Raw genomic sequence first — 27,810 nt, 5'->3', positions numbered from 1 at the left:
ACTTATTCTATCGGTCTCTTTTGCCGAACTGCTAAGTTACGGGGACGTAAACACACAACTATCGGTTGTCAAGCGATGTTGGGGGGACAAACACAGACACACAAACATATACACACACATGCATATACATATATATACATATATACGACGGGCTTCTTTCAGTTTCCATCTACCAAATCCACTCGCAAGGCTTTGGTCGGCCCGAGGCTTATAGTAGAAGACACTTGCCCAAGGTGCCACGCAGTGGGAGTGAACCCGGAATCATGTGGCTGGTAAGCAAGCTACTTACCACACAGCCACTCCTACGCCTATATATATATATATATATATATATATATGCATAAATGTGTGTGTGTGTATATATATATGTATATACATGTGTGTGTGTGTGTGTGTGTGTGTGTATAAATATAAAATTAAATAGGTACAATTGACAATCCAATAATTTATTTATATTATAATATAACATAAACAAATATTAAAACATGAAAAGGCCAACAATTTGTTTCGACTTATATACATTTTTTGATATATAAACAATTCTCTTATATATAAGTCTCCTCAGAATCAGAGTTTAAAGATAGACGAAATTCCGTGTGAAAGGATGCCTGGATTGTAAAAAATTAATTCAAATGCCTATTAGTGTGAACATTAGCTATTATATAACAATTACAATTAAAAACAAAAAAATTTTAACGGACAAAATAATTAACTGTAATCTACGACCATCGAAATATATTTCTATATATCTCAAATAATATTAATCCAAACTTGTTTATGTCTAAGATAATATTTCGCTATTATAACATACAACAATATGCTGTATGTTATAATATGTTATATTATAACATACAACAATAATATTATATGTGTATATAATTAGGTATCAGGGTCTTGCTTTATCTAGAACTGTAATCAAATGTGTAAAAAATATAAATGATAATTATATCTTTAATATGTAATAACTCTTCTATTTATTTAAAGTTATTGATATAAAAAAAAAATATTATTTAAAGTAACTAATAGAAACGTTCTATAATTATTGTTTTTCGGAGGGATAATTTCATAATAAATATGAATAGAAACCTAATAAAAAATCTTTTGTTTGCTTACTTAATTTATTGTAGGGAGAATTCCATAATAAATATGAAGATAAACTTATGGCTGTAAACGCTATAACCTATATACACCATAGATATAGATTTTGGCTATAATAATGGATATCAACATATTACTATTTTTTTTGGAAGTAACCGGATTTGGAGTTACTTAAATAAGGATTATTATTCGTATATTATGGAAGGGAGAACTCTAAATAAGTAAAAAATTTAGTAATATAACAAAACAAGTATTAAGGATTGCTCACTTTAAAATAATTGATATTGTTATTTTTAAATTATATGACTATAAATAGTATATTTACAAATTTTATAAATTCTTTGAGAATTAACAAAATAATATTGTTCTAATAAGAATACAAGTTATAAACTATACAATACTGTGTGTATGGGTTTTTGTGGCTATGTACTGTGTCACAAGCACACATACGCAAATGAAGACTGAAACAAATGACCATATACACACATACACACTACACTTTACACAAGTACACATATGGAGACACACATCCATACACACACACACATAAAACATAAACCCGAGCACACAAATACACAAACACATGAATATGCAGAATACATACATATTAACATACATACATATATACATATGCACACACACATACATACATGCATACACACACTTACATGCATGCATACATACATACATACATGTGTATGTGCACACACACTGACCCACACACATGCGCACAAACAAACAAAAAGAACACAGCACAGATAATGAACAGAGTCAAAGATTATAGAAAAGGTTGAAAGACACAAAAATTTTAGGAAAAATAAATAAATAAATGAGTGGAAACTTTACCCGTGAGTGTGTTAAACAATAAGACACTAAAAGAGAATGACTCTCCCCAGACACAACAAAATATGCTTCAACACACGAACTCAATCTTGCAAACCAAATCCAAAAACGATATATATATATATATATATATGTATGTATATATATATATATATATATATATATATATATATATATATATATATATATATGCATGTATGTATATGGTTTGGATCCGTACACTCAGCACACTGGAACATGAAAATGTAATGGTATATCTTTAGCCAACTCCGATGAGTTTCAGCTTTAATATGTTTTTAATTATGCTTATTAAATTCTAACGTCTTGAATCGGAACAGCTGTCAGAGATGATGTCCAATTTTCTAATTAATAAATAATTATTAATTTATCTCTCTATTTTCTTTTTTCTTATATATATATGTATACATATATATATGTATGTGTATATATATATATATATATATATATAGCATCTGCTTAGGACTCATGGAGATGGTGTAGAAGGGCATATGGGGCCACATACTACTTACAACATAGTCTTCTCCCCCACACCTTTTATTAACTGGTTTATTTACTCCTTTATTTACATCTACCCCTGTAACGGTCTTAGCTTGTGTTTGGTTTTAAATGTAACTGACCAATTGTAGAGATGACTGGACTTTGGTAAATTCCATTACAGACAACCTAGAAAGAATATTCCATTCAAAATCAAATTGTTTGGAATATTCTTTCTAGGTCCTTTCCTTATGATAAAGGTAAATTTTCTTGTCTGCTCTATATCAAAGAATTCTATCTCATCCTGTTCTTAGAGAATTCTCTTGTAAACATGTTTAAAGAATGCACCTAAATAATTTCTACCAATCTATAAAATTTGCCCTTTAACTGTCTTCTAACATTTCATTTCCACTAAATATATCCATTTCACACCTTTAAACTTTATTCCCATTCATCTATTGCACTACATTTCTCCACTCTTAGTTTTCTGATATTTTCTTTCTTTCTCCTCCTCTTTCTCTTAATTGCATTTGACATTAAATCTATTAATAGTTTTTTTTTCTTAAACTTGTCAGCATTTCCTTCATCCTATACACAGACATCACATTTGGTTAAAATGGCTTATTGATGTATGTTGTTTCTTTTTTTTTTCCCCTGATCAGAAGATCACATTGCTTTACATCATTTTATTCCCTCTGGAATAATACCAGTGTTTTCTTCAGAACATATGTCGGAAGTATAAAGATTTGAGTAATACCTGCGTTTAACTCCATTTCTTTATTTATATTTTGACTCTCCTTCGCACATATATATATATATATATATATGTATATATATATGCGAGAGAGAGTCAAAAATGATACAAAGTCTTGTTTTTTCAATGTATTTACACAAAAGCAAGGGATAAACAAGTACGTCATTTTTCTATTTAGTCTCCTTCCTTTTCCATGGACCAAATCTAGTGGTCCACAGGCTCGTATATTCCCTTGAAGTAGAAAGTTTTCTTTTGCATTTTTGATAATTTCAACATTATAGTATTATTGACACGTTTTTTTCCCCCCTGTCTTTCATCTTCCTCAGCTCCATTTAGCCGCCCTGACCTCACTGAAGGAGGAAATAATAGATGTCTCAAATCGTCTCCAACATGTCACAGGGGAGAAGAACATGCTGGAAAAGCAGATTAACAAAGCTCAGGTAAGTACACCATACCATCCTCTTGCATCTACAACCACCACCACTACTACTACTTACAGCTACTGTATTTTTTGCTACTACTACTTACTATTTCTGCTGCTGTTGCTGCTATTGCTACCACTACTACTGAGCCCATACCTCACTTAAATATACAAGAGCAGGTAAGATGGTGCTATTAAAGATTTTAACTTGCAGAGTTTTGTCCAGCTGTAATTTGAGTATGTTTTAAATCAAGACAAATGCTTTACTTTCTTCTCTTTCTCCGTATGAGATATCAACAATATATGTATGCATGTATATAGTTTATAGATGAAAGACAGATATTCTCCATATAGAATACACTTTGTAGTGCTCGAGAGGAGTAAATGTAAGGATAAGCAAGTTAGCCAAGTCAATATACAAACAAATATTTAATACATTTAATACAAAAAATGTACATATGTTTGCATATAAAAAAGTCCAAGTTTTACTCTTATTCACCCCTTTTAATTCCTGATATCTTTTCTATTCTGTGTTAGTAGGAGCTTCTTATATGCAAACATATGGACATTTTTTTGTATTAAATGTATCTAATATTTTTTGTATATCAACTTGCCTAACTTGCTTATTGTTACATTTACTCCTGTATGTGTGTATATATATATATATATATATATATATATATATAGGCACAGGCATGACTGTGTGGGGCCTTGGGCAAGTGTCTTTTATTGCCTTGGGCTGAACAAAGCCTTGTGAGTGGATTTGGTAGCCTGTCATATATATTTATATAAATACACACACACACACACACACACACACACACACAGATATATTGATTGATAGCTATATCTATGTATGTAACATATGTAGATAGATAAACAGTGTTATGAATTATAACATTTTACACCACTACCAACAGATAGAGAGTAGTGGATTGCAGATAAATATATATATATATATATAAATATGAGGGCACATGGCTTAGGACGTTGCACTCACAATCTAGTGATAGTAATTTCAGTTCCTGGACTGGGTGGTGTGTTATGTTCTTGAGAAAAACACTTCATCTCACGTACGTTGCTCCATGATCACTTTGACACCTGACGTGTAGTACAGTGTGCACCTGTTCAGACAATGTTCTTTGATGGAGAGGGTGAGCAACATGAACACTATAAACAAATCATTTGTGCAGATCGATAGGCAAAAGCAGAACACTCATATGTTATCTACGACAGGAGAGTACATGATGATGTATGTGTGTGTGTGTGTGTGTCTTTGCATCTGTTTGTCCTCTACCACTGCTTTAAAACCAGTGTTATTGTGTTTATCTCGCTATAACTTAGCCGTTCAGCAAGAAGATACTGATAGAATAAGTACTGAGGACCAGTCATTCAATGAAAAATTCTTCAAAGCGGTGCCCCAGCATATCTGCAGTCTCACAGCTGAAACAATTAAAAGATAAAAGATAATATATATATTCATGTATTAAGTATGGTAAAATCTCAGCTACTTCCTGTTGAAGCACCTTGGCTAATTCCATTATTACAGCCCAGTGTGTTGCTGCTGTCATTGTTTTATTGGGTTGAAAATCTAGGAAATTTTGTTTTCAGAGTTATTGTATAACAAAACACATATATTATTTAATTCTCTATCTGAAGAATTTCTAATAGGCAATTCTTTATATGTTTATCTGGCATGTAAAACTCTTTAATTTCTGTTAGCAAATGAAACATGTGTAATGGTGAATAAATAAAACCAATAAATGTTCCAACTTCCATATAATTCATCACCCATTATGTCCACTTTTTCATGCATGCATGGGTCAGATAGAATATGATGAGACAGATTGTTTTACAGCTAGATGCCCTTCCTGTCACCAAAACTCGGCCGTTCCTAAGCATGGTATCTTTTTTTCTCCATAGCTAGACATGCTTTCCATGGAAGACTGGAAACATACAACATTACTTGTATGATGGCCATGCTTGGTTACAAACATCACATAATGTCAAGACAAGTGAGTGGATTTGGTAGACAGAAACTGAAAGAAGCCAGTTGTGTGTGTGTGTGTGTGTGTGTGTCTGTATTTGTCCCCCACCACTGCCTGACAACTGGTGTTGGTTTGTTTGTGTCCCATAACTTAATGGTTCAGCAAAAAATACCGATAGAATAAGTACTGGGGGTGATCCATTTGACTAAAAAGTCTTCAAGCATGACCAGAGTCTAATGACTGACACAAGTAAAAGATTAAAAAGATATATAAAATTTCAGGATTCAAGAGAATCAGGTACTTAAATAGTGAAAGCACCAAGGTCAGGCTGGTCATAGCTGTATCTTGTACAAACAATATTTTAGGACAAATATGTACTTACTAAAGTAGTTACTAATACTTAGCAGAAGCAACAGTGACTCAAGGGCTGAGAGTTTTGTACGTTGACACTTATCAAATATATTCATATTTTGAGTTCTATTTTTCCTGTTTGCATCAACATACCTAATACACACACACACACACACACACATATTGATACATGTGTCTATGTATGTATGTAACATACGTAGAGAAACAGACACTGTTACAAATCTAACCTTTTACACCTCCGCCAACAGATTTGCCATTTCTGGATTATGGATGCAGTTTACATGTCAATATTTAGGCTTTTGCACATTCTACTCATTTATATGTGTGTGTGTGTGTGTGTGTGTGTGTATGGAAAAGTGGCTATAAAATTATATGATGATAGTGGTATTGGTAAGGAGGATGGTGGTAGCAGCAGGAATGATGATGATAATTATGACAAAAAATATAGTCTCTTGCATAGAGTCAATTCTGGTTGTAAATGTTAAGTAGAAATCAAAAATCAAGGAATGTTAATGTACAGAGTAGGAAGTTATTAATCTAGGCTTGGAGCGCCCCCCCCCCCCACTTATATATATATATATATATATATATATATATATATATATAATTTATGCTACTACAAGACATTCCTTTTCAGCAGCTGTTGAGTGGAGATAAGACAACCAACTGTTAGAATTGTCAATCTCATAGCATACAGCACATATATATAAATTTTTATATATATACATTTTTTTATTTTTTGTTTTAGTCAGTAGAAAAATAAGAATTAGATGCTGGGGCACCACCTTAAAGTATTTTTAATTGAATGAATTGACCCCAGCACTTTTATTTTTAAGCCTAGTACTTATTCTATCAGTTTCTTGTGCCAAGCAACTATGTTACAAGGATATAAACATACCAACACCAGCTGTCAAGATGGGAGACAAACACAGACATGGACACAGATACACACATATACATTACACCAGTTCTTCTTTTAGTTTCCATTTACCAAATAAACATACTCACACACACACACACACACACACACACACACACACACACACACACACACATACAAGTTAGTGAAGAAACAAAAGAAAAAGGCACTTGATACATTTAGTAGAAGTTTCATGTATTATACAGTTTGATTCAGGTCCTTGCAGTTTAAAGTTTCTTGAGCCTCTAAGAGAAACCTGTCTCTTTCAGGCTTTAGATTATCAAATTTAAGTTGCATTGAGCCAAATTCAAACTGGCTGTGTGGTAAGAAGCTTGCTTCCCAACCACATGGTACCTTGAGCAAGTGTCTTCTACTATAGCCTCGGGCTGACCAAAGCCTTGTGAGTGGATTTGGTAGACGGAAACTGAAAGAAGCCCGCTGTATATGCATATGTGTGTGTATGTGTGTGTCACTCTGTCTTTGTTTGTCCCCCTACCATCACTTGACAGCGGATGTTGGTGTGTTTACGTCCCTGTAATTTAGCAGTTCAGCAAAAGAGACCAATAGAATAAGTAGTAGGCTTACACCTGTATATGTGAAGGCACATGGATCAGTGGCTGAGCTGCTAAGTTACAGGGACAAAACACACCAACACCAGTTGTCAAGTGGTGTTGAGGGACAAACACAGAGACAAAGATACACACACACACACACACACACACGCACACACACAAGCACACACACACACACATGCGCGTGCACACACACACACACACACACACATGCACACTCATATATTCGACAGGCTTCTACTATAGCCTCAGGCTGACCAAAGCTTTGTGCATGGAAAGAAGCACATATATATGCGTCTTTGTGTCAGTATTGTCCACCACTACCTCTTAGCAGGTGTTGTTGGTGTGTTTATGTCCCTGTAGCTCAGCAGTTCAGCAGAAGAAACTGGTAGAATAAATACCAGGATTAAAAAAAAAAACATAAATCCTGGATCAATTCATTCAACTAAAAATTCCCCAAGGTGGTGCCTTAGCAGAGCCACAGTCAAATGACTGAAACAAGTAAAAGAATTAAAGATAAATTCTAATTTTGGCACATGGCCAGCAGTTTTGAGGGGAGGGGCAAATTAATGACATTGGCCCTAGTACTTCATAGGTACCTTATTTTACCAACCCTGAAGGGATGAAAGAAAATCTGATCTCACTGGGTTTGAACTCAGAATGAAATGGGTTGCAAGAAACGCTGCTAACATTTTGCCTGATGTTTTAATGATTCTCCCAGCTCGTCACCACAGTGCTCAACTTGTAACTTATTTTATCAACCCCTAAAGGATAAAAAGCAAAGTCAACTTCGGTAGAATTTGAACTCAAAATGTAAAGCTGGAAGAAATGCCACTAAGCAGTTTTGTTGGGTATCCTACTGACTTTCCCAGCTCACCACCTTAATAATAATGGTTTCAAATTTTGGTATGAGGCCAGAAGTTTTTGAGGGGTGGGGCAAGTCGATTACATCAACACCAGTGCTCAACTGATACTTACTTTATCAACCCCAAAAGTATGAAAGGGAAAGTCAACCTTGGTTGAATTTGAACTTAGTACATAGTGGAACAAAGCATTTTGCCCAGCATGCTAATGATTCTGCCAGCTCACTGCCTTAATAATAATTATGGTTTCAAATTTTGGCACAGGGTCAACAGTTTTTGAAGAGAGGGAGTAAGTCAGCTGATGCTTATTTCATTAACGCTGATTCTTCCAGCTTTCAGTCTTAATAATAATGATGATGATGATGATGAAGATGATAGCGCACCAACCTTGGAAGTGGCTGGATGTTTTTTTCACTGCTCTGAAGCTGAAGACATAGAAACACTAATATAATCCAGCAAGACAATGGAAAAATAATTCTCAAAGACAGGAATATCTACAATTTTCTGTGATTATTTTAAATTTCTGTCAAAATAGTTAAGAAACTTACATATCTACAGTTTTCGAACACACAAACGATCAGCTTTAGAAACTTTAATATCTACAACTTCTGTGAAACCTATCCTTTCCTTTTTCCCTGAGTATTTGAAAATGTAAACATCCTCTTTATTCTAAGAGCACTACAGTTTTCTCTGTTCGGAAAAACAAAAGATCATCTCTAGTAAATTTTAAAACTTTAATATCAGCAATTTTCTGTGAAAATACAACCCTTTTCTTTCCTTTCCTTTCTCCCTGAGTAATCGAAAATGTAAGCATCTTTTTTATTGCAAAAACACTACAGACTTTTCTGAACGGACATACAAACGAACATCTCTAAAAAATTTAGAAACTTTAATATCTACAATTTTGTGTGAATGTTTTACCTTTCTTTTTTCCCTGACAATCTGAATATGTAAACATGCCTTTTTAACAACACAATAAAAAACAAAAAATTAAGGAGGTAATATGTACAAACTGCCAATATGTACAAACTACACAATTACAAAAACTGTAAACCACAGCAAAACTTATAAAAAGAAAAGAAAAATTTCAAAGAAAAAAAGAAAAGAATTCATAAATTCAAAAATTCAACAAGGTGAACATCAGTATATATATATATATATATATATATATATATTCTATCATTAATTAAAAATAGAACAAGGTGAACTGGTTCTTTTCAAGGCCAAGGTCAGTGCTCTCATTGATCCCTAGTAGTAGTAATCACATTTGACCTCTGCTGACCCCAAGGGTTTAAGGCCACTTTTGTCTCCTTATAGCACAGGATCACCCATTGCTGATCTCTTCACCATCTGCCGAATCTATTTAATCTATTCACCAAGCTGTCTCTTTTGCTCCTACTATTCCCTTAAACACTCACATATTTATGATCATCTCATGTATAAGACAAAAGTTAAAACTAAACAACATTCAATAATACCTTTTTATAATAAATGGAAATAATAATAATGATGGTAATACTGGTGATGGTAGTAGTAATGATAATAATAATAATTTAGAAAATCTCATGTCAGATAAGAGGAAATATCAACAATGACAAATAGTAGTAAAAAATGAAAATAATAATATCAGCGATGATAATAACAATGATGAAAGGAAGTGGCTGGAATCTCCCTATGTTCTGATTGATGATACATCTAGTGATGATGTCACAGTAAAAACACTGGTAACTGCAGGCTCAGAGATACTAGTCCAACTCCAGCCTGTCGTTATCCAGCAAGGGACCGCACACACAGCATAGATGGAATAAACAAATCAATGCTGCTGTCATGAAGTGTTATTACTTGAGCAACCCTGTAGACAAAAATGGTGTTCATCTTAGGGGATACCGAAAATGTATGTATGATCAATGGAGAGAAAGAGGATTGTTTCAACTCACGGAACAGAGCTTATGTGATCAAGCTAGAGCAATAAGAAAAGATCGTTGGTTCACAGAAGTAGAGCTCGAAACTATCAAAATACAGGTATTGGAAAACAGCAGCAGAGCAAACGATGAAAATACAGTTCCTACTGATAAAAGTAATCTCATAGCAGAAAACAGAGGTGAGATCTCTAATAAACCACAGGAAAGGAACAGAGATAGTTTGCTTAATGAGTGACATAGAGATGGTTTCGAAGAAGACAATAAAACTAATGGTGGCATGACAGATGGGCAAAAGGCAATCTGCAGCAGAATAAAGGCAAGACTACAGGAGAACGATAGTGACATTATTTGCAACCTTAAAAAGGGTGATCGGTGGAAATTGAACCAAGAAATTAAAAAATGTGAATGAAATTCTGAAATACATCAAAACAAAAAACATCACAGAAACAAATAATTTGATCAAGGCAGAAGGTATTGTAGCATAAAATGTGGGTGTTGATGTCAAGAAAAGGAAATATAATGGGAGTATCAAAAAAAAAAAGATCCATGGTGGAAAAGAAGAATACAGAACATTTCTGTGTTAGACCAAAAAGAAAAGGGGGAGCTTAAAAGCAAAGAAAAAAAAAGGGCACTGAACAAGAAGTGCAATATTGTTTCAGGAGGAACTGAAACAATGCTCATTGCAAAAATAGGAAAGATGGTAAGATACGGCCAAAGAATGAAGGGTTACCAGCAGAATAGGTTATTCAGAGTAGATCAGAAGAAATTCTATAAAGAAATAAATGGAGAGTGTAGAGATGAAAAGTTGATACCAGATAGCATTGAAAGTCAAAGGTTTTGGAGTGACATCTAGAGCAAAGACAAGGAGCACAAGAAGGATGCTGAATGGTTGCAAGAACTGAAACAAACAGTAGTCTGTCCAAAACAGGCAGGACATCTCCATTAAGGAAGTGAAGGAAATCAGCAAAAAAATGAGCAACTGGAAGACCCCCGGGACTAAATGGAGTTGAAGGCTACTGGATCAAAAGATTTGGTGAATGTCATGCACAAATAGATGCGCAACTCAACACCTTGTTAAATGCTAACCAAGTAACATTAGAGTGGTTGACGATGGGTAAGACAGTGCTGTGCTTGAAAAACATCGAAAAAGGCAATATGGTAGACAATTACAGGTCGATATCCTGCTTGCCACTTATGTGGGAATTATTGACTGGAATACTTGCAGAGTCAATGTACGGACATCTGGAAAAAAATGGAGTCTTGCCACATGAGCAGAAGGATCACAAGTGTAAATGCAGAGGTACCAAAAATCAACTTCTGCTAGATAAAACTGTATTTAGAGACTGCAAGAGAAGGAAAACTAACTTAGCCATGTCATGGATCGATTATCATAAGGTGTACAATATGATCCCACATTCTTGGATTATGGAATATATGAACCTATTTGGTATTGCATCAAATGTTGAGAGATTGCTTGGAAAAAGTATAGTGAAGTGGAGGATGAAACTGACAGCATATGGAAGAAGTTTAGGGACAAAAGAAATCAGGAGAGGCATCTTCCAAGGGGACTGCCTGTCCCCACTGATCTTTGTACTGTGCATGATACCACTAACACTGATTTTGAGGAAAGCAAAGGCTTGGTGTGTATTCGAAAGCTGCCAACAAAAAGTCAACCACTTGTTATTCATGGATGACCTCAAACTTTATGGTAAAGATGAATCCCAAGTCAGGTCTTTCGTTGATATGGTGTATACTTTCAGTGCTGATATCAGAATGGAGTTCAGACTGAAAAAGTGTAGTGTGTTAGTCTTGAAAAGAGGCAAAATCAAATGTATGGACGGGCTAGCGATACTGCTGGGGGTGGTTATGAAGCAGATAGAAGAGACAGGCTATAAGTATTTGGGGATATTGGAAATGAATAAATTGATGGAGAAAGAAATGGCAGAAAAATTTAAGGTGGAATACTTGCACAGACTAAGACTGATCCTTAAGTCAAAATTAAACAGATGGAATATCAACACATGGGTGGTTTTACTCATTAGATATGGAGCAGGGGTAATCGCAAAGACAGTAGATGAACTAAACATCTTAGACAGAAAGACAAAGTTGCTGGCTAGATATGGGATGCTCCACCCAAAAAGTGACACAGACAGACTGTATGTACCAAGAAAAAGAGGGGGAAGATGACTGATTAGATGCAAACACTGCATTAGAGCAAAAGAAAACAACATAGCATGGTATGTAAAAAAGACCACAGAACCACTATTATTGGAAGAAGGTCAGGTTTGTGTAGGATGGAAGATTGCAAAGATAAAGTACTGTGCAAGCACTTGTGAATGAAACTGAAAATAGGTGGATGAAAAAAAGAATGCATGGACAATTTCATAGAGATGTTGAAGATAAAACAAACAGAGAAAAAAGATGGCTGTGGATGACTAAAAGTGATTTAAAACTGGAAACAGAGTCTCTAATCTGTGCTGCCCAAGAGCAAGCACTAAGAACAAACTACATCAAATACAGAATTGACAACACATCAGAAAGTGATAAGTGCAGAATCTGTGGACAAAATGGTGAAACCATATGGCATATTACCAGTCAATGTACGCCACTAACCCAGAAGGAATATAAGAGACATCATGACAATATAGCCAGGCTTGTCCATTGGACACTTTGCAACAAGTATGGACTTGACGGAGCAAAAGAGTGGTACGAACATAAACCCGAGGGAATCATTGAAAATGATAATGCAAAGATCCTGTGAGATTTTATGATTCAGTGCGACCACGAGACACAGAATAGGAAGCCAGACATAGTATTAATTGAGAAAGAAAACAAACGATGCTGGGTCATAGATATAGCATGCCCAACTAACAACAAGGTATGTGATAAGGAAGAAAGAAAAGTCGATAGACATGGGAGGTTAAGCAGTTGTGGTCTCTGAAAAAGATGGTATTAGTATCAATAATTGTTGGAGCCCTGGGAACAGTGAGTAAAAGTTTTGAGAAGTACATGGAACAAACAGGGCTGCAATAAGAGTGGAGCACTTGCAGAAAACAGTACTGCTTGGAACTGCTCGAATACTCCGGATGGTACTCAGAAAATAAGGGATGTTACCTTAGTTCACTGGCACTGTAGTACATCTCCAGCATTAGAAGCTGTACAAAAACTATAAATAATAATGATAATGATTTCAAATTTTGGCATAAGACCAACAAATTCAGAGGGGAAGGTAAGTCAATTACATCAACTCCAGTGTTCAACTATTACTTATTTTATTGACCGTGAAAAGATGAACGACAAAGTCAATCTCATTGAAAGATTATTACTTATTATCATCCATCCTTACATTCTCAGTTCAAATTCCACTGAAGTCATCTTTGCGTTTCATCCTTTTGGGGTCAATAAAATAAGTACCAGTTGAGCACTATACCCCTCACCCAAAATTACAAGGCCTTGTGTCTACAGTAGAAAGGGTTATTATTATTATTATTAAAGACGTCGCACAGTATACAATATCATGAGGTTATTGATTGAAGATATTGTGTCTACTGAGTGTTTGTACTGTTTGTCAAGTTACAACAAGCACTTCAGACAGACAGTACTTTACGCAATATGTGTGCAGTTCTAAGCAATGTCATCTTTTGCAATACATCTAGATTGTAAGGTATCTCTAAGGTTTTCAGATGTTTTTTCAGATTGGGTGGTATTGATCCCAATGGTCCAATGACAATAGGGATAAACTTTATGCTCGACTCTCGTAACAGCCACATCTTAGGGATCTCAATTCTCAAATCTCCATATTTATCAACTTTTTCTCTTTCTTTCATGATGGTATGTTGATTTCCTGGCACTGCCTAATAATCGACGTCGATAATTAGGCACTCATTATTATTATTATCATCATCATCATCATCATTATTCTTTTATATATGCTATGGATTCTGTACTAAACAGGAGCTCTGAAAGAACTATTCTATGTAACCACAAGAGCTTTTATATTTTCAGATAGTGAAAGTCTGTATCACATCCCATACCCTTACCAAGAACAATCCTACTAAACAAACACTGGGATTCTACCTTTTTTTAACACATATTGTTTCCGCCTTACCTAATTTCATAGCCCTCACATCTAGCCTTACAACAAATCACTTTTAATCTTATCATTTGTTTTACCTTCTTCATTATTGTTATTATCATCTCTTGTCTACCTTGTGCCTTGTCTATGCTGTATTGATTTTTAACACTGTATGCTAACTATCCATTCTGTACACTCTCCTCTGACCATTGCTCTTGATATTGATTATAGCTTATTGACTATAAGTTATCACTCACTAATCAATGACTCATACATTACTCTGCTAATTTATTTTTCTCATTCCTCCTACTTTATTTTTCTCATTCCTCCTACTTTATTTCACTTTGTCTTATTACTACACTCACCTTACTCATGGTGTTTTTTTTTATCTCTCCACTCTATAATTTCTATTGTCTGTTACAACATCAGGTTTTTTTATATACCCCATCCTACTTCACAGCATTAGGATTTTCTTCTATATCTGCTCTCTTGACATTATGCCCATGCTCCTATTTTCTAGAATCCAAATCTTTCAATCATTTCTACCAATAAGAATCTTGATGTCCCCAGCAACAACAAATATCACCCTATTTTCATGAGTCAGGTGTGATTTTAGGGCAAATTGGTTGCTATTTCTGTATGATCTAGCCACCATATAGAGATCTATATGTATAAATAAATGTACAAGTGTTTGTGTGTGTGTGTGTGTGTGTGTGTGTGTGTGTGTGTGTGTGTGTCTGTATGTGTTACATGTGTGTGTGAATTCATATTAATATTTCATATTAGTGTACATATGTACATATTAGTATGAAATATATTAATATGGATGTATATATATATATATATATATATATATATATATATATATATATATATCATAAGGTTTTTAAACTTTTAAATTTTCATATTCAAAAGAGACAGAGACTTCAAATTCGATATATCGATTTATTCACCACTCTATGTTAACATTTCTGTGCCAAACTTATCCAGTGACTGGTCCATTGGATTTAGACGTTTGGCACTTCTCCAGGAGTGGTTACCTTTCGAACAAAACACGAAAAAACACATACATAACTGTTATTAGGTCCTTAGGACATCGTTAGGTTTCGTCTTTGTTATTATAGGGGAGATAACTCCTTAATTTTCTATTTTTATTGCTCTCCTGTGGATTTCCACTAGATTAATTAATTATTTTGTTTATTTCTCTTTACTATACTATATTACCCGTATACATATGCATACATACCCTTTACCCGTATACCTATCCATATATACATACACACACATATACATATGTATACACATATACGTACACGTATATTGGTAACGGTTGCTACATCCTCTGGGAAAAAAATTATTATAATATATATATATATATATATATCTACTATATAAATGCAGGTTATGTATGTGTGTTTTGCCCAAAAAGGCTCTGAAACAGTGTGTCCTTGAGAAAAATGAATTTGATTTTCAAAATCTGTGTCCCAAAGACAATATCGTATTTAAATAATAAGAAAAAATAGATAATTTGAGAAATAAATCAAATTTTATACAGCAACTCTCTCACTCTTTATGTGTCACTATTGATCTATCTCTCACTGTTATTTACCACACACCTTATCACTCTTTCTTTGTGTGTATGTATTATAACTTACACATTGCCTTCATTTTGTTTAAAACATTGTCTTCCAATGTTTACTTGCATTTTATCACAGCCATCCCATACAAATCCTGTTTTCTGAATGGGTAAAAAAATGGTCAAGCTTTAAACTTCTATAACATTTTTAAAAACATTTTCTGGCATAAATGAATCACAAACTCAAATTCAGGGTGAAAAAGTACATCGATATACCAAATTTGAAAAATTTTCACTTAATTTTAAAATTTCAACATCTGTGACAGCAACTGAGATTTCTATTTGTCTATCACTTTCATTATTCACTTTCCTCATGGTAAACTTCCCCCTCTCTATACATTTTTATCATACTCTCACTCACTCTCTTTCTATATATATAGCTCACTCTCAGAGTGATTTTAAAAAGGTATGTAAAAGGTAATTAATTTTCATAGCAAACTTTTCTGTTAGTAAATATGTTTTTTTTTCTTATACACACACCCACACACACACATGGACTTGCTTGGGGTAGGGTGGGGGGATCAAAAATTTAAATTACAAGATTTTTTTGTTGTTGCTTAAATCCCAGCAATGGACCACTGCATCATCATTCCATAAAATGAGCTCATGTGAGAAAAATTTTAAAACACCACATTATATGTGGCAAAGAAACAAAGATATCAGGTGGTTGTTGGATGTGCTAGAAACAACAGCTAAATCTCCCTTAAATCACACACCTTTTCTCCTAAAAATTATTTTGAAATTATAAAGAGAAACAAATTGTAGATTCGAACTACCCATATTTTTAAAGCATAACTTTTCAAATTTTGAGAAAAGACCAAAATTTTTTTGATTTATGGAAGGTGAGGTAATGAAAGCATTTTTTTAAATGCTACTATTGTTTTTAAATCACATTTCATTTTCTGTTTGAAAATAAAGGAAGTGAGGATTGTAACAGTGATTGCTGATTTTCAAACTTTGTTTTTAACCTTCAAAGCTTTTCCCATTGCTTTTAAATGTGTGGTGCAAAAAAAAACAAAAAACAAATATGGGCCAAAACGGTACTGTGTCGGGGAGAGGGTTTGAGAAAATTCATAAATTTTCAAAACACATTTTTTTTTTTCTAAAACGATGTCTCCCCAAAAATAGTTGGACAATATTGGTCCAGGGCTGGGGATTCATATAAATTTTCAAAACCTTTTTTTCATAAAAAGCTTCTCTCTACACACTCCATCACCTATTATTTGCAGCAGTGGAAAAATTTGAAAAATCCACATTATGTGAATGTGCTATTCTGAAAGTCTGCCAAAGCAGTCTATTATGAAAATTGCTTGGCAACAACAGGATACTCTACTAGTATATATATATATATATATATATATATATATATATATATATAGTTCAAATTTACAAAAAACAAAAGATGAAGACATGCAAGGGAACAACAGGCAGGTGTATTAGTTCAATGCGTAAGAAGAATGGAGAAGTCTTTGACATTTTGAGCCTACACTTTTCAAAAGAAAGGGATGAGAGGGGAAAAAATGTGTAGAGATTAACAGCTCAATATGATGAAAATCATATATTTATATATATATAGATAGATATACAGCTTTGGCTGGCTTCAGGTATGTTCCCACTAGGTTCTTGGTATATTCTCCTATTGTTTTGAAATTATGTTTCATCTGATGATTATGGTTTTTTGCAATGAGGTAATGTACTCATTCTTCTGTTAAAAATGCGTAAGAAACAGCTGTAATAAACTGACCATTATCCTTCGTATGTTACTATTCACTTGCTTATATACATATATATACATATATATATGATCCAATGAAACAGATCACTATATGGTGGCTAGAGCTTACAAAAATAGCAACCAATTTGCTCTAAAACAAGTCAGAGCATAAAGATAGAAGAAATACCTCAAAGTATTTTGTCCGGCATGCTAAAGATTCTACTGGCTCGCCACTCTGACACAACTAAATATTGCAAAATAGTTTGTCTAACTCTTGACTCATCATCATCATTTAATGTATATGTTCCATGCTGGCAAGGGTCGGATGGTTTGACAGGATTCAATGACTGCATCAAACCTCAGAGTCTACTTTGGCATGGTTTCTATGGCTGGATGCCCTTCCTAACTCCAACCATTTAACAGCATGTATTGGATGCTTCTTCCATGTCACCAACACCAGTGACATTATACAGCTTGTAAGGCTAACCCAGACAGGGAAGCTTTACATTAGGAGATGAGGGATAAAAGTATAAAAAAAGGAGTAGAGCAGAACAGGTTTCTTGAGAACAGGTTTCTTGAGAACAGGTTTCTTGCAGTAGAAGTACTCACATTTTAGAAGAGAGTGGGGTAGTGATTGGGTGGAGCTGTAGAGATAAAAAAGGTTGGTGATGAGGTATTAGAGTGGACCCTATGAGGTGCATAAGACAGGGGGACCAGGATAGTATGTGGGTAGAGGTTACCAGAGGGTATGGGGAATGAGTGAGGGAATGGGAGGTAGGCAACCATAATGATTAAGGTTCAAGGGCAGATGTAGGTGAACGGTGGATGACCAATGTTGTGGGGGATAAGGGAGGTGGGGGTAGGGAGTAGCTGATGACCAACAGTGCAGGGCAGTAGCATAGTAATGATGATACAATAGACAAGTGAAGAACAAGATAACATGATGTTGGGTAGGTTGCAGCAGTGGGTAGAGGAAGAGAGGGGATAGGGGACAGGTGTAATGCATGAGGAGAGTAAGACATGTATGGTGGTGGACGAGGAGGGAAAGTTAATTTGGTCTCATTGGTAGGGATCAATGAAAGTGTAGGGATAGAGAACAGTATTTATGGATGAAGGATGGATGACCAGTGAAATGGTACTGGGTTGTCAGAAAAGTAGATTGAATAAAGAGATAAGTGATGGAGGTTTCTTTGTGAGGAAGGAAATTGGGTGAAGAGCCCTATTGTACTTATATATACACATACTACAGTGCTTCCAGAACTCAGCGTGTATGAGTGTATATAGGTTTTTAACATTAAAGTTCAAGCAACAACAATATAGATATTTCATAACAATGTTATGTCACTTATGAGTTGATAGCACATAATGATGTTATTTCAGTTAATTATGAACTAATAATGAACAGACACGAGAAGTAATGGTCTTCTGAATTAGATTGGTCCATTAGTGACACAGTAATTAAAAAGTATACTATACAAATTGTTAAATCTAATGTGGTAGAAATAAAAGAAATTGGCATTTTTTCACCAAATAAGCCAACTTCAAATTTAATTTTCTTCTCAACTTCTGTTTTTTAATATTATAATGTAACTCTTTTGATATCAAAGTACCAGAGACTATGGTACAAACTTCCTGTTTTAAAGTGATTTGAATTAAAACTTCCTAATAAAATTTCATGTTAATTTGTGTTCCAAATAATTGCCTAATAACGACAAAGTTATTTTGCTTAATTCTTTGTGTTGTGAAGGGTCATTTGTGTAACTGATGTTGGTGGAAAACAAAAAGTCTATCTAGGGCTGTGTGCTAAAATGATTAACAACACTCATGAACAATTAACAGAAGCTTATTTGCTACACAGTGCTTTTGTGTTGGTTTTTTGGATGAGAAATAACAGTGAGAATTATACACTGGGATCTACGACAATTTAACTTGTATACATCAATCTGTGGCTGGAAAATAATTGCATTATATTCATGACAATAAAATCTGTCTTCTGAACTGCCATGAGAATGGAGATGTCAAGTGGCTGCCTCACATTCTGAAGCTACCCCCCCCCCCCCAAAAAAAACACCTTTATACAGGACTCAATGAGAAGGTTCTTGAAAGTCAAATCATGTGATAGTGCAACACTGATTGGTCAGTTAATTGGCCAATCACATGAAATGACTGGTTTAACTATAATGCTTACTTGGCTATCCAGCGATTTCAAATTTGCTACAATTGTTTTTAAAATTAATTAAAACAAAGGCAGTATATTTCAGTAGAAATATGATAATGAAAATTTTAAAGGAAAATTATAAAAAATATGCATGGCAGTGTGGTTAAAAAAGCTTACTTCCCAACCACATGGTTCTAGGTTCAGTCTCACTGTGTGGTACCTTGGGCAAGTGTTTTTTACTATAGTGTAGGGCCAATCAAATCCTTGTGAGTGGATTTGGTTGACAGAAACTGCAAAAAACCTGTCATATATTTGTATGTATCTATGTGCATATGTCTGTGTTTGTCACCCTATCACCACTTGACAACCGGAGTTGGTATGTTTACATCCCCATAACTTAGTTCAGCAAAAGAGACCAATAGAATAAGTACTAGTCTTAAAAATAAGTTGCTTGTAAAGACAAGAACACAGCATACACTGGAGAGACATCTTTCTAGATGTATTGTGGAGAGATTAAATGAACATTTGAGACAATATAAGGACAAAAAACGGTCCTCCATACTCTACCAACATGGAGGCACACTGGACCAACTCGACATTCGCATTTTATCTAAACACCCAAAGGACCCATCACTCAGGCAAATACAGGAGTACGTCCCCATAAATGAAATATCCACTGTACTAAATAGGAAATACACATAGGAGGTAGGAAACCCCAATACCCACAGAATATACATATATAGGTACATTTGCTAATAGGCTGATATGTAGGCAAATATACATATATATAGGTATTAGGTAAACAGATAGACACATAAGTAAGTAGATAGATAGGTACATAGGTAATATAGATAGACAAGCACACACACACAAAAGGAGATAGAAGCACATGACACACACACATGCATACACACAAAACACACATGGAGACACAACCCATACATAACAGATGCATGTACATAGTCACACAAACCCATACACATAAGCACACTCAAACATGCACACCAGGAGACAGAGGTACACATATAAATACACACACATACACACACACAAACACATGACTATGCAGAATACATAGATACACACATGCATGCATACATGCATATGTGCATACACAAGCACACATGCACTCAAACAGACAAAAGAGAATGCAGCTCCAATAGCTGACAGAGTCAACATCCATTGATAAGGTTGCAAAAGCAGCAAAAATTTGGGAAGAAAAAATATAAATAATGTGTTGAAATCGAACTGGTGAGTGTGTTGGATAATAAGGCATTAAGATAATATGTCTCTCCCCAGACACAACAAAAGATAGATATATGTGTGTGTGTGTGTGTGTGTAAGAGTATATAGATATAGATATATTCTTTTATTGGCTTGAGCCAAAGGCTTGGGCCATGCTGGAACACCACCTTTCAGTGTGTTTTGGGTCTCCTTTCTGTTTTTGATGAAGAAACGATTTGGACGGAGCTGCTCTTTTTTTGAGCCTCCTGTCTAGATGTGAGTTCATCTGAGATTCCAGATAGAAATTTATCCAGATATTTTTTGAAAGTGTCCATATCTTCACCTCCCAAATCTCTTAGGTTCCTTGGTAGGATGTTAAACAGATGTGGTTCCCTGAAACCCAGACTGTGGCAGTACTGGGTCCTTATTCAAGATGGAGAAGACAAGATCTTTAGTATTATGTGGTGCCATCCATATAAACACATGCACACACTCACATATAAGCATAAGGCAAGTAAAGCTATAATTTGAGGGAGATTCGGTTGCTTCTCCTAAGATTAATCTCATTGGCTTACATGTGGTTGTATATTGAATAAAAAAAATCAGGCAGCTAGGTAAAATTCAAGGCAGATTTCGCAACTATTTCTATTAGGCATCTTTGCTTCACACACACACACACACACACACACACACACACAGCTATAATATAAATTGAAGTTGGCCGACCGTTGTATTCTTTCTTGTCTTGAGGTTCACGGCCAAACAGCTGGGTGGATTCGCATGAAAAATGGCACACATGTGGAGACGGGTGCATAGATTGGAATGCGCTTTCTATTTTTTTCCTAGCCCCCATACTTACAGACAAAATCGATTAAAACAACCTGCGTGCGTGCATGTATGTGAGTGTGTGTCACTGAAGCCATTCATACACATATACATATTAATAAATGAATAAACTGAATGATAAATTTCAGTTATCTCTCTCTCTCTTTCTTTCTTTCTCTCTCTCTTTCTTTCTCTCTCTCTCTCTCTCTCTCATATACACATACACCATCAACATTACTCTCTCTGTCGTGCACACCCTATCAAACATATACACTCACACACACACAGACATACGTACGCACGCACATCAATTCTCCCCTCTCACCACAACTTCAAAAGAAGTTCAGTCATAAAACTCTCCATGTATCTTCATTCGATGCCCACTTCAAAAGATTGACTTCCCGTTTCACTTGTCCGGCCATTGATCGAGAGATAAAACACAAACCAACTCCTGCTAAATGCAAAAATACACACACAAACGGACATTTCATGTCTTTCAGTTTCTCTATGATTATACACGCGTTGAAAACAATAGCGCTTACATACATTTTAATCTTCAACAAGTATGTATCAATTTCTATCATATAAATTGTTTTTCGAGTCAATGACACACAAATTCACTCACTCACTCTATCTCTCTTTCTTACCCTCTTTCTCTCTCTCTCACACACACACACACACATGTCCATTTCATATATCTTTCAATTTCTGCTCTCTGCAAATAAAATTTTTATGGATAAAATTGCTTACAAAAATTGCAATTAATGTATAATTTCTTTCTATGTTCATAATTAAATAAATCTTTTAATGATTAGACAGACGTCCAATAGAATAGCTCTCACAAACAGACTACGTACAAATTCTCTCTTCACAACTCCTGAAGCCATTTTCTGACAGGAGTGGGTGAAATCTTCATACAGCTGGAGGCTCCAATTGAAACAGGACACGAAATGATAAGGTTGAGAAACGCTGTTATAGATTATGCCTAATCGAAAACAATCACAGTCACATCATCGAAACAGACCGGGTGAAACCGGGTTTAGCTGCTAGTATACATATACATACATAGCTTAAGGTATGATTTGAAAATTTGAGAACCTCCTTAACTAATGTGTTTTTGTTTATTTTTTTATGGTAGTATTTCATTTCAGCCAGACTGGGCTGCTATTTCTATTGAATTACTATTTCAAGGCAGTAATTTCTAAACCTCTGTGTTCCATATATGTGGCAACAACAATTAAATGCCTTTTCATTTCTTGTGTTGGCATTTTATCATCCAAGGGATATCTGAAAGAAATAAAAACATTTTAATTAAATGATGATAATTATAATTAAATGTCCTCAAACACCCCTCACCCTCTGTATATTTTGTTGACATCATAAGAATTTATAAACTGGAATAATAACATGGAATAATTACGTTTTTGGAACATTGATCTTTAAGCAGATAAGCTATAGATAATAGCATATAAATATTGGTTTCAAATTTTGGCACAAGGCAAGCAATTTTGGGGAAGGGGCCAAGTCAGTTACATCAATCCCAGTGCTCAACTGGTACTTAAGTTATCAATCCCAAAAGAGTAGAAAATAAAGTCGATCTCAGTTGAATTTTAACTCAGAATGTAAGGACAAACAAACTGCTGCTAAGAATTTTGCCCAGCATCTTAACAATTTTGCCAGCTCACTGTTGTATAGCATATAAATATTGAGTTAAGAAACCCTTTAGAGAGAAGAAACTGAAGACTTTTTCAACCCAAGGATTTTTTAAATCCAGTATTTATAGTTTATCTGCTCCAAGGTCTACTGGTCTAATACAAAAGATGTATTTACGTGAGTGTGTGTGTGTGTACAGGGTGTTTAAACTAGATTTGAAAGTTTGCATAAAAAGAAAAGAAAACACAATAGCTCATCCAAAAATAAAAGTATTTAAAAAAATTAAAAAATATCAACTAGATTATGGCTGGGAGATAACAGTTTGTTCAAAGTAGACACCCATAGCTTGCACCATGGCCTCAAGATGACTCTGGAACCTGGTGCATCCATTCTTTACTATGTCTCTGGGAAAATCTTAAACACCTCCTTGATCTTGGCCACCAGTGCAGCTATGGTGTTGCAGTAGATGTCTTTCTCAATTGCACACCACATGTAGTGATTCATGGGATTACAACTAGGGGGATTAGGAGTCCAGAGACTGGGACTGGCACTAGTGAAGTCATAAAAATTCTCCGACAACAATTTCTGACTTTTTCCAAAAGTATGGCAAGGAGCTGAATCTTGTTGTTACACATATGACCTTCCAGCTGAATCCTGTTGTCACATGTATGACTCTTCAGCTAGAGTTTGACCACAATCTCCAGTAGCTTTGACATAGTTGTTTGAATTGAGCATAAGGTTCTACTCAATGATGTGGGGATGAATTTTAGCATGTAGGCACAGTCAGAACACCTGCTGTATCCCTTCCTGTTGGCCACAGCATCATAGTCTCCATTGCAGAGATGTCCATGTTACATCTTACTGCCTTTACAGAGGATTGAGCAGCCGTCATGATGTCGGATTTTTGATACCCAGCTCAAATCATCATAGTACATTTGCTATTTTCCAGTATCCAGATAGCTTCTAGTCCTCCATCTCAGCTAACTTTTTCTCAACTACAGTCACCGGTGTAGGAGAGTAGAGAGATTAAAGATTTTAATCTTTCTGCTCTCCAACACTGGTGATTGTTCATCAATACATCAAGCTGTTCCTGAGAAAAGGAGACATAAAAACTTCTCAAATTTAGTCACAACACCTGGACACTGTGTGTGTGTGTGTGTGAATTTGCATAAGTCAATATTTGTGTGAGTAAGCATGTATAGAATGTACACATACATATGCACTTCTGCATGTGTGTATATATGTGTGTGTGTACATGTGTATGTATATATAGACACCTATGAGTATGTATGCATGTAATGTTTATATATGTATATGTGTACATGTATGCTTGTTCCCATGTATGTAGATATTTACATAATTATGTGTGTGTGTGTGTATGTGTAATATATCTATGAATGTGTGCATGAAAATATCTGTGAATGTGAATGTGTAAGATATGTGTAAGTGGATGTGTGTATGGGGAATGAATGGAGTGGCATGAATCCAGTCAGCTCTGAAGACCAGTGGCCACTGAAGTAGCCATAGAAAAGGAAAGGGGAAGAGACAGCATGACTGTAGGTTAGAAGCTGGAACATGTTACTGAATGACTTTATGTACACATGTGTTTACATATACAGGGGTTGGACAAAATAATGGAAACACCTTAAACTTTCAAACAAATTAATTTTAATAGGGGTAGGACTGCCTTTGGCAGTAATTACAGCTTGAATTCCATAAAGTATGGGCTCGTACAAAATTTGAATTGTTTCCAAAGGAATTTCTGTTCATTCTTCAGCTAAAACAGTCTCCAGTTCTTGTAGTGATTATGGTGGAGGATACTGGTTCCTTACTTGTTTTTCTAAAATGTTCAATAATATTGAGACCTGGGGACAGTGGTGACCAGATAAGATGTTCGACTTCACTAGAATGTTCCTCGTGCCATTCAGTAACAACTTTAGCTGTGTGAATTGGTGCATTATCATCCTGAAAGATCACGTTTTCCTCCAGAAACAATTGCACAACCATAGGATGAATTTGATCAGATAAAATGCTTGAATAGTCTTGACTATTAACTCTGCCATGAAAGGAAACCATTGGGCCAGCAGATTTCCAAGATATAGTCCCCCAGATCATCACAGATCCTCCTCCATATTTAACAGTTGGAAGAAGGCAGTCTGGGTCAAATGCCTCTTTTGGCTGTCTCCATACGTATACTCGGCCAGTGGTCAGAAATGAGGTAATGGATGAGTCATCTGAGGAAATAACATTCTTCTACTGCTCTGGGGACCAATTCTGTAGGTTTTTACTCCACTATAAATGCTTTGCAACATTTGTTTTTGAAAGTGGTTTTTATCATTGCAGCCCTCCCATGAAATCCAGCTTTGTGCAGCTCCCAGCAAACAGTTTTTGTTGAAACTGGGTTCTCGAGGTGGTCATTAAGCTCTACAGTAATTTTTGGAGCTGTACTTTTGTGATCCTTTCTAACAATTCGCATAAGAGTCCGATGGTCCCAATCTGAAAGTTTTGCTTTTCTTCTGGAGTTTTGTTTCAATGAGGAGGTTTTACCCTTTTTCTCAAAGGCTGTCATTACTTTCAGGACAGTACTTGTTAATATACTAAATATTTCGGCTATTTTCATTACGCTAGCACCTGCCATATGAGCACCAACAATTTGGCCCCTTTGAAAGTCCAATAGATCTGTCATTTTAATGAATTTTAATTACCTTTTTCTGATGATATCTGAAAAGAAACAGCAATTTTAGCAAAACATATTAAGCAACACTAATAATAAATCAAAAAACATAAAAATAAACAAGCTTTTGACGGTTTTATAGATATTTCAAAATTATGATGTTATGATGCTAGGTGTTTCCATTATTTTGTCCAACCCCTGCATATGCTGGGTTTTTTTCACATACAGTGATGCATGTTCATACACATGAAAATGATTGTGTCTGTGCATGTGGTTGTCTGTGTCTGTGTCTGTGCCTGCATGCATTTTTGTATACATTGTTTTACAGGTGTGGTTGTTTAGTAAGGAGCTTGCTTCCTAACTACATGGTTTTGGATTCAGTCCTACTATGTTGCACCTTGGGCAAGTGTCTTCTACTATAGCCTCAGTTCAACCAATGCCTTGTGGGTGGATTTGACATACAGAAACTAAAAGAAGCCTAGTGTGTGTGTGTATGTATCTATGTGTATGTGTGTGTTTTTGTGTCTGTGTTTGTTCCCCCATCACCACTTGACAATTGGTGTTGGTTTGTTTACATGACGGTAACTTAACGGTTCAGCAAAGAGACCAATAGAATAAGTAGCAGGCTTTAAAAAATAAAATAAGTACAGGGGTTGATTCATTCGACTAAAAATATTCTTGAAGGTGGTATCCCAGCACAGCCACAATCTAATAACTGAAACAGATAAAAGATATGTATCAGCCATGTGTGAGTGTGTGTGTGTCCATTTGCATATGAGCAGTATGTGTGTATGCATGCATACATGATAATGTACAGTGTGTTGTGTAAGTGTATGCATGACAATACTCTGTGTGTGTGTGTGCATAATAATGTTGTGTATATGTATGTTATAATACTCGGTGTGTGTGTGTATTTTTTTTAGATATAACAGTTGTATGTGTGTCTGTGTGTACATGGTTGCATTACTATATATCAGAAAACTGTGTTTCTTTGTATGTGTATGCATTCATATATGATGATGTGTGCATGATAGTATAAATCAGTGAAAGGCAAAATTTATGCATGTGTATATATATATTTGCACATATGTGTACATGTGTGCATGCTTGCTTTACATGCATACATACGTATGCATGTATGTGTGCATGTGTACTTGTGTGACTATTTATTCGTATATGTTTGCATGTATTTATGTATGTATGTCGATCTGTCCATATATCCATATGTATGTATGCATGTGTTTGTATATGTATATTCATCTATATATATGTGTGAATTTGTGTATGTGTGTACATATGTATATCTATGAAAGCATGTATGCATCAATGATTATGTATGTAAATGTTTGTGTGTGTGCATGTGTGCCTATGTACTATGTATGTGTATATGTTTGCATGCATTTATGTATGTGTGTAGATATGGTTATATATCCATATGTATGCATGTGTTTATGTATGCATATCAATCTTTGTATATATATACATATGTGTGTGTGTGTAAATTTGTTTTTGTGTACATATGTATATCTTTAAATGTATGTATGCATGAATGATTATGTATGTAAACGCGTGTGTGTGTGTACGTGTCTGTGTGTGTGTACGTG

At 35.0% G+C, this 27,810-nt stretch overlaps 1 protein-coding gene across 9 annotated transcripts in view; it reads left to right on the top strand.

Moving 5' to 3' along the window:
* The window catches only part of LOC106870703 (colorectal mutant cancer protein), a 542,202-nt gene that overhangs the window by 323,381 nt on the left and 191,011 nt on the right, over window positions 1-27,810 (top strand). For all 9 annotated transcript variants that reach the window (XM_089343928.1, XM_089343920.1, XM_089343923.1 and 6 more), the window contains one exon: window positions 3,517-3,630. In XM_089343928.1, the coding sequence (XP_089200054.1) occupies window positions 3,517-3,630 (114 nt within the window). The remainder of the gene's footprint in view (window positions 1-3,516; window positions 3,631-27,810) is intronic.

The sequence above is a fragment of the Octopus bimaculoides genome, chromosome 28 (genome assembly GCF_046866305.1).
Source record: "Octopus bimaculoides isolate indiv1 chromosome 28, ASM4686630v1, whole genome shotgun sequence".
NCBI classification, from domain to species: Eukaryota; Metazoa; Mollusca; class Cephalopoda; order Octopoda; family Octopodidae; genus Octopus; species Octopus bimaculoides.
Note: the sequence above shows the minus strand (reverse complement) of the source record. Positions and strands in the feature narration are given on the sequence as shown.